The sequence below is a fragment of the Anarrhichthys ocellatus genome, unplaced genomic scaffold (genome assembly GCF_004355925.1).
Source record: "Anarrhichthys ocellatus isolate YVR2014 unplaced genomic scaffold, GSC_Weel_1.0 scaffold1702, whole genome shotgun sequence".
NCBI classification, from domain to species: Eukaryota; Metazoa; Chordata; class Actinopteri; order Perciformes; family Anarhichadidae; genus Anarrhichthys; species Anarrhichthys ocellatus.
The window spans coordinates 629-10,033 of NW_022281676.1; the positions used below are offsets into that span (position 1 = coordinate 629).

The 9,405-nt window shown below is 41.2% G+C and overlaps 1 protein-coding gene across 1 annotated transcript; it reads left to right on the plus strand.

Moving 5' to 3' along the window:
* The first annotated feature begins 560 nt into the window (after positions 1 to 560).
* vip (vasoactive intestinal peptide) lies at positions 561 to 6,444 on the plus strand. Its single transcript, XM_031839539.1, has 6 exons — positions 561 to 638; positions 1,525 to 1,629; positions 1,767 to 1,871; positions 2,819 to 2,944; positions 4,637 to 4,748; positions 5,522 to 6,444. Coding segments are annotated over exons 1-6 (459 nt in total). The 5' UTR covers positions 561 to 636; the 3' UTR covers positions 5,531 to 6,444.
* Positions 6,445 to 9,405: the final 2,961 nt, after the last annotated feature.

Consider the following 9,405-nt stretch of genomic DNA (forward strand, 5'->3'; position numbering starts at 1 on the left):
CTTACAGATATTTAGTGGTGCAGATGTTTCTATTACTTCGACATTTTATACTTTTAATTAATTTTCCACCAAGGAAACAGTGGACAAGTTGACAAAGAGAGAACCTGGTTTAATGATCTATAGATTTCTCCACAACACAATCATCCTTGTATGTAATATGACAATAATGAATCTGCTTTATCCGCTCAGTTTGGCACCAATAGTTCTGGGCCCCTTTCAGATGGACTCTTGGCTTCCTGCAGCAGCTGACCTGCACCGTGATGGAGCCCAGGGAAAACGATCCGATGAGTCAACGCAGTCAACTCTGGATGATGAGTTAGTTATTCCTACGATTCATTAGAAGAAAAATGAGGAGAAGAAGAAGAAGAAAAAACGTCCCACTAATTTCACCAGAGGCCTGTTTGGTTCCGACGGTGAGCAAGACCGGTGACGGAAGCAGCGACCTGCTGACGTCTCAGGCCCCTGATCGAATCTGAAGTCCCCCTCGCGCTCCATGAGAAACATCCAGGTGTATAAAACAGGAGCGGAGCGGAGAGCGAACAGAAGAAGAGTCAGGAACACCAAACCGAGTGGAGATACAGCAGCGGCTCGAGACCAGGACTTTGGACAACAAGCAGACAACTTTCTGCAGAGCACATGTAAGATTTTATCTTTACATCCACATGATTTTCTTTAGATGACGCTCTACATGTCTGGTCGTGTTTCTGCGCGCTCCGGCCACGTTTTTGGAGAAATCTTTCCAAATGACCGATTTTACAAAACAATGAATTGCTCTTTGTTTACAATTGAAGCAGCAAGCTCGACACATTTCATTTGTTTTTTAGATGGAAACAGAGCAGCGGCGTAAACAGATGTTTAGTGCTCGTCGGTGTCCGCGCTGTGCGTATTTACGCATTAGACTCATTTTTATTTATTCTGCCAAAAAATCCACCATCAACTCAGAGATTTTGCCGACGACCTGAGAGTTAGAGAATAAGATATAATCCAACTGATTACTGGTGTTGTAGTTTTATGATGTCGGGTTCATATTCATAGTGATGACGGAATGAGTTTGTTTCTTGAGATCAAAGTATTGGTTAAAACGAGTCAATAAATACGAAGTCATTTTAAATAAAGTACATTCTCTCTTATAGACTGACAGGTGAAATTATTACACTCCAAATTTACATTTACTCTGATTATTTTATTGGGGAAATGGAAATATTTTGGACAGTGAAGTGATTTGAGGAAAAGCACGTTTGTGTTGGTAGAAGCGGACACGTTTCCTTCAGCTTGTGGTCTCTGTGGGACAAAAGAGTCGCAGCGTCTCCGCGGGGAAACGGGTTTGTCCTCGCCAGCCGTGCGTAATTACGCACTATTTATTTTGCTCCCCTCGGACAGAATTCAGCATTATGTGAGTGTTCCAAACGGCTCTCCGTGGCTTTGAACTGCTCTTCTGTTAACAACGTGACTGTTGGGCGTCATGGTGCTTCTGGTGAGGAACGAGCCGGTGTCCTCGGTGTTCACTGTCGTTTCCATCCTCAGGTGTAAAGCGATGTTACAACGGACCGGCCCCCAGCTGCTGTTCCTAATAGCCCTGTGCAGCGTGTTGTACTCCCGGACTCTGAGTCTGCCATACACATCCATGAGGTAAGAGACAGATATGAATCGACCTGCGGACTCCTGCTCACGGTTATTCTTTTATGTCTCTGATTATTGGAGCCGCTGCGCTTCAGTGTCTGAACATTTGAGTGGATTTTAATGTTACTGTCCGTGATGCTGTGCAGGCCGACGAGACACGCGGACGGTCTGTTCACCAGCGGATACAGCAAACTCCTCGGGCAGCTGTCAGCGCGGAGGTACCTGGAGTCTCTGATCGGGAAGCGGGTCAGGTAGGTGACCTCCCCGTCCGGAGAGCCCGGCAGAACGGCGAGCTGGCGGGCAGAGAGACGAGGCTGAATCTGGCTTTTTTAATTTTTACGGAGGCACCTTGAAATTGTTTATTGTTTATATTTGATAAGAGTCTAAAGCCTGTTCACCTGACCGTTATTGCCAGGTCTGTGCTGAGCTGTCAGAACCGGACGGTGTGAAAAAATACAAACCAGCTTCCAGATTTATGAAACAGGAATTATATTTTTGAAAAGTGTGAAACAAGCGGATAAAGAAGCCAAAATCAGCCTCCTGATGCACAATTATGAAAAAAAACAAAGGAACCATGAGACCTTTATGCCTCATAAGGACCGGAGCCACGGGGGCTTCCAGTGGACAGTTTACTGAACAATGTCGAAAATATGTAAATGAGTGTAGAAGTCTAAAGTCTTAAAATGCTGTTGAAAGAGAAAATATCATTTTTTTCTGATTATTTATCTTCATACAGAAATTAATTCAAAGAAAACACGAATCATGTTTTAAATATGTGGTTTGGTAATGAAGGATAAAACGTGTCGTGTTAAACTGTATTATTTTAATCAGAAATGTGCTTGAAACCATGAATTTAATTAAGTTCTTAACAAACAAATAAAAACATCCAGAAAATGATGAAAATGTGATAATTTGTGTGAAAACCATATTTTCTAACATTTACGTCACAGGAAACTTTTCTTGCAAATAAAAAAATAAAAGCATCATCAACCAGGTGACGTGTTCTCAGCAGCATCGACAGTTTGACACCAGACGACTTTCTGACATTTGCAATGAAAAGCCTTTTGTAATTGACCAAACAATTGTAAAGGTTACTGTATGCCACTGCTGTTTCACTACATGTTATATCCAGACACAAAGAGAAGGACGACGCCTCTCACTCCTCTTCGTTCCTCTCACGATTCTCTTCTCTCTGCAGCGACGAGCTGATGGAGGAGCCGGTGAAGCGTCACTCAGACGCCATCTTCACAGACAACTACAGCCGCTTCCGCAAACAGATGGCCGTTAAGAAGTACCTGAACTCGGTCTTAACAGGAAAGAGAAGGTAGGCACCAGACCTCCCTACATTCACTGGAACATGAACCTCATTAGGACTCATAGGAAGCGCTGGAAAATAGTTCATGTGGTACTGAAAACACCTTCTTATTTGAGTCTCAAAGGAATCTCTTGAGCTCAGTTGTTGTTATGAAATGTTACAAACATATAAACATGTAAACATGTAAACGTGTCCTCGTACAACATATGAACTATTAACTGTAAATAAGAAGTGGACGTAGTCATCATGACGTCACTCATCGGTTTGTGGACATTTGAATTCTCGAGTTCAGCGTTTTGCCGTCGCCGTCTTGGCTTTTTTGCAACCAGTGAACAGGAAGTGACCATATATGGACTGAGGAGGAGTGACGTAGAGACGCCGTATACGTCTCTGGTTGAGACCTGTCAATCACTGTGTAGCCCCGCCCTATAGCATCCCCTGCTTTATGGTCTGTGTGACTCTAAATGGACCATAATGTACTAAATGAACATCATGCTGTATTGAAGAAGACTTGAAACTAGAGATTGAGACCATAAACTCATGTTTACAATGTTTACTGAGGTAATAAATCAAGAGAGAAGTAGAGTCATTTTCTCATAGACTTCTATACAACCAGAGGAGTCGCCCCCTGGTGGACATTAGAGAGACTGCAGATTGTCTCCTGGTAGGATGTTTTATGGGATTAGGAGAAAATGGTGGTTTGGGTAAAAATAACTACAGAACTACGTTACTTAAGGACGTAAGTTACATAACAAATACGTCAATGTTCATGCGTTACGTTTCACACGGGACTTTATAAAGTCTAGTGTTTTTATCCTCCTACCTAAGCAGACTGACTCACTCTTTCTACCCCGTCAGCTGTCCTGGCTCATGATTACGTGGGTTATATTTGTATTGTGGTGCATTGTTTTTAGAAGGTACGGCTGATAACAGAGTGTGAGATCAGCCTGAATAAAGACATGGAGCGACATCACCTGCTGGTTTTTAAAGGAACAATGTGAAACCTGCTCCTTTAAATTTACATTTAATTTGAATGGAATTCTACAAGGTTGATCATTTCTTCTAACACCAGGATGCACCACATGGGGAATGAGCCTTTTAAATGACAACACGGACATTTTAAACAGCTGTTAAACATTGTAGATCTAAAGCAAAGCGTTGTTGATCAACTGCATGGCACACCTCTCCTTTCAAGTGTATTGAGAGAGTAATATCGATGGATGGACAACAATGAGGGAAGCAGATATAAAGTTGATTTAATGTAAAAATGTAAAAATGACTGACCGATTCTCCAACATTTAAGCCTGCAGCCTCCAGAACAGTTTGTTCATCGTTTGTCTCCGGGTTTGATTGTCTGATAAAACATTTAGCAGCTAACATGTTCTATGGAAACAACACAATCATACATAGAAGAAATTGGACCAACACCAAATAACTGCGTGAAGGTTGGCAGTTAAAACAACTTCACTGAATACGTTGGCTCGTTTATTTGTAACAGAAATTCATCTCATCGCATTAAACGATAAGTGAAGTCGAAGAGAAGTTTAAACTCTACATTTACAGAAAGTGCATTTTAATGTGTGGTTAAGAAATAACATGCAATTCCCTTTTTCCTCCGTCAGATGTTATATTGTTTTGTAGAATTTCACGTTTTTTTGTATGAATGAAATGTTTTATTCTGTTTTGACTTTCTACACACAGCCTAGAAGATCCTGGAACCAGTGACCCGGAGGAGTCCAGGGACGAACCCAACACCTTCCAGGAGAGCTACGATGACATCAACGTAGACGACCTCCTAAACAACTTCCACCTGGTAGGAACACACACACACACACACACACACACCTCAATCTGAAACAACCGTTATCCCAAACCACCGTCGATGGGGGACATTATCATTTCAACAAGAGGGAAACCAGTTCGACATAACACCTGCAGCGCCATGACCCGCCCTACTCTGCCTCTGATTAGCCTGACATTCTTACTCTCACCTGCACCAATCACACTCCTCCGGCCTACTGCTAACCAGGCAACGAGTGCTAGCCAATCAGAGGAAGAGGCGGGTCATGCCTCGAGGCTGGCTCCAAATAAAGAGTCAATCCCCATTGACCTCTATGGTAAAATGCTCAACTTTACAGCAGAAATAAACATGTTTACAACGTTATAACTAATATCCCCGTTCATGACAACTGTACAGCGGGTGAATTTATATTTAACTCACCTGTTTCAATTATATTAAGGCTTAAAGTTAGGCATAAATGAGGGCGTGGCCTCTTTGAGAGACAGGTGTGTTTCCTCTCAGGTCGCTAGCTGCTGGCTGTCTGCTTTGTCTGTTGCTACGCTACTGTAAACAGTTACAGTGCATATAGGGCTTTTATTGTGAAAGTCCATCTGGTCTGCGCTGCATTTGTCAAGATTGAAAGGAGTAATAAAGTTTTGCCGTCTTGGTTCGGACTACAGAGCCTCCGTGTTGTAGACTGTAGATTACGTGTTGAACATGTCCGTTGCTCTACAAAGGAGTAAATAAAGGGAATAAAGAGTTGGAAATAATGAACGTGTTTTCTTCTCTCTCCTGTTTGTCTGCAGCCACTCTGAGGAGCGGCTCGTGTTCCAGTGAATACCTCAAGTCATCCTCATGAAACCGCCCATTCCAAAAGAAACAGTATTAATCCAGAACGGACGTTCGACAGTCAAATCAGCCAATGATGATGATGTGTTCTCCCATGTGGTTATGTATCTCTTCATCCACACAGTACATGTTTACACTGTATATATATATGTATATGTATACATACACACAATGCTATATAGACTCTTTGGGTCCACGTGCAGTTTGATCAACCAGTGTTTGAAAACCGCAGTAAAACAGTAAAACAGTAAAACAGAAGTAGCACATTTACTTTCCTCTAAGATCACTGTTGTTCCATTAACTTTCATTTAAACCGTTTCTCTCATAAAGGAACACTGTCCTATTAAATCTGAGTGAAATTTGTCCCGTTGACTCCCATTCAAACATTTGACCCATTGAACGTCAATGGAACAGCATTTACTTTATTGCATTATTTCACTGAATCTATTGTGACCAACATTTGTGAATGGAACACTGGTGTGATTTCACTGTTGATGGACACTGTTGGCTTTCAGTGGAATAACTGCTTCATACAGATCCAGGAGGCCCATTTACTTTATAGAGAGCAATAGCTGCAGCTTTTGTTTCACTAGCATGCTAACTTTCTATAGATTCATTGTTCTATTACACGTTGGACAATAAATTGGGACAATTTTCATTAGAACGTTAAATTCAAATGAATATTTCCAACGGTTTACAAATCATGATGGAAGTGCTGACTTGTTTCAGAGAACCCACACGTGGTCATTTCATGGTTAAAAAAGGAGACGCGGGATCAAGAAGAAAATGGACAGCGATGCATTTAATCACTTTATATTCCGTATGTAGAGCAAAGACATTATAACTGAGCATAGACCAGCCTTTAGCGCATATAGTGATGTACACCACTCACCAAATAAAAGATATTGGTTTATTTTTCAAAGCCGAGTCTGTTTGTCTGCCTGATTGTTTGACGTTTGATCAGTTTGGGTTTTGAATGTAGAAGTTAAGCTGCTGATGGTTCATAATGTGAAAAACAGCATTTAAACCATAATGAGACACTTGATGTCTCCACTGAACTGTATGTTTGGGTGTCCAGTATATATATACAAACACATCAACTGCAATGTGTATTATTCTAACGTGATTGATTCAGAATTTTAAAAACGATTGTTTTCAATCAAACATTGCTGTCTGACGTCAACTAATCGCTTCTAAGAGGAAAAGACATTTATGTGATTGTATAGAAGGACGGGAGATGTTGACATGTACGAGTACAAAGCGACCTTCACTTCGTCCCGTCGGGGTCAGCTGATTGACGTGAAGTTCAGTAACACCCCCCCCGAAAAAAACATGCACGGTATTCAATGGAAAGAGACAAATAATCTTTTGATTCCGTTTGAATTGTGCCATGAACTACACATGTGATGTTTGCAAGTTTAGAAAATCATGTTGCACGTCAAGAAAGTTGCATTTTGTCGTAAGTAGCATAACGTGAAATTTATTTTGCATATTCAAAATTATATTATGTATTTCTGTGAACAAGTACGGCAACACGGCACGTAACATTGACAATAAACTAGAATATTAAATTTATTGCCAGCTTTATCCTGAGAGGATGTCGTCAGCTGGCTCAGTTTCATGGAAGTTCGTGAAAAAGTCATCAAATGTAATCTATTAGATTTATTTACGGGGACACAAATTGTTCGTTTTTGTGTGTCGCTCAGCACAAACATGATGCCAATGGAGAGTCCACCTAAACCTCACTCTACGTACTTATTTTGAGCCCAATCATGACTCAGTGGTTTTGTTGTCTAAACCTAAACGCTCGTTTTGTAACGTAGAAGAAGAAGTTGCATAAAAGACGGACATCTTGTGTCCCTGAACACGTTACCAACAGAATGCATTTCATGAGTGTTTCATGAGACTTTGAGTCAGCTTTGCTTCAGTACAATACGGTTCATCACAAAACAATTGCTACTATCAGTACATCCAGAGAACCGTGCTAATGGTTGATAGTGATTCCACCATGTTGTCCGTATTAACGCCCTCCTTAAAGCCTTCAACATCAGCGTAATATTACACCTTTAATTGCTTTCACAGTTTCAGTGGCAGTAGGTCACATTGCTGTTAATGGACAGTGAGCTGTGTGATGTCTGTGGGTCTGAAAGTACCATTTCAGTCATGTAGTCATGTTTCACACCATTAGCAGACTTCTCAGCTCTGTAATGGCTCCGGCTGTAGGAGGAAGTGTCAACCGGAGACATGCAGGTGATGAAAGAAGCCCAAGTGCAAATGGACGCCCTGTTCTTAAAACACGTTTCCCGTCTTCTCTCTCTGATGGTTTTCTGGTTGATGATTCAAAGTTACTTAAACGGGTCATAAGTTATGGTTTCCTCACACTACGGTTCGTAGGAGATCTTATGAAAGTTACTCTTCATTTTTTGTGCGTTTTCCTATGAAACCCAGCAGCAATGCTAATCTCCTCTCCTCACATGAATACAGACTTTTCAAAATAAACTACGAATGTTGGATGAGAGCATCCTGACCTAGACGACACAAAAGTGATTCAGCACATTATGCAATTCATTTTTCTGAAGCTGCAGCACGTTTCTCCTGATAGAAGATGTTTAGGACTGTAGTAGCGTGTTGACCCTCGTTGGCCACCGTAGTAGGTATTTGCTCATAAACCAAAATTGTAGAGACTTTTCACAAACAAGCTTAGATTTCCACCTCATGGTGGCGCTAGTAACTGTAGACAACGCCACGCCATCCTACTGGCAGCTGTTGACGTGTTGACATTGAAGCTTAATAGCGTGCCATGTGTTGTGTTGACAATGGGCGACAACTGAATTTCATTGTTTATCCCTGTGTTGCATAATGACAATAAATGATCCTTGAATCCTTGAAAATGAACAAACAAACAAAAAACAAACAGGTATTCCATAGAATTCATGAGATTTCACAGGGACTCCAAACGACTGAATTCTGGTGTTGAGTTAAAACGTTGTTGCTCATTTCCTCTGTTGTGACTCACTTTGTTTACATGTGTCAGAATGGCAGCGGATATTTGACTCATAAATGTCATAAGCAATGTTCTGCAGGGCTGGATCCACATCAGAAGATCTTATAATTAGAATCCACGGTGTCTGTCTCTGTGTGTGGACGACTGACTTCACTGATTCAGCATTAGCTCACGTCGATTTCACCGTTAGCAGTCAGATGGTTTCATTTCACGTGTGGTGAAACAGAACTAAGAGTCTGAAGCCATGCTACTCCAACACATAGCGCTTTGAGCTAAATGCTAACATGCACACGATGACAATGCTAATATGATGATAGTGTAGCGGCTTAGCATGCTAACATCTGCCAGTTAGCTTAGACCACAAAGTAGAGCTGAGGCTGATGGGAATGTCAGCAAAGAGGCGACATAAAGAGGTACGTATTCTTTTTTTCTGCTCTTTTGTAATATTCTAAAAGATGAGGGCTAAATGTAAAAAAAAAAATATGTTTCTTTATGTCGCCTCTCTTTTAGCGACATGCTTTGAAGCAAATTACAACCTCAAGTCACGTGATGCCATGTGAGGCCCAATAAGAGATTTTCCCATAGATTTACATTAAGAAAAAGTTTTTTTAAGGTGAATCAACTTCCCACTACGAACACTTGAACAGCTCATTTAAATCATTAAAATCATTAGGTCCTCAAAGTTGTAATATACACAAATAGCTGAATCCAGAGTTATTTTCCTTTCTCTGTTAGTGAGAATTAGGCTGGACCGAGTGCTGGGAGGCGGGGCTAAAGGAAATGCTAATACTAAAACTTGCATTCTCTCTAGTGTCCACCAGGGGGCGACTCCTCTGG

What these genes read in the sequence shown, in the direction of transcription:
- vip (XM_031839539.1), top strand. An exon ending in CTGCCATACACATCCATGAG is followed by an intron (nt 1,630 to 1,766) that starts GTAAGAGACAGA and finishes GATGCTGTGCAG; the next exon opens with GCCGACGAGACACGCGGACG. An exon ending in CTGATCGGGAAGCGGGTCAG is followed by an intron (nt 1,872 to 2,818) that starts GTAGGTGACCTC and finishes TTCTCTCTGCAG; the next exon opens with CGACGAGCTGATGGAGGAGC.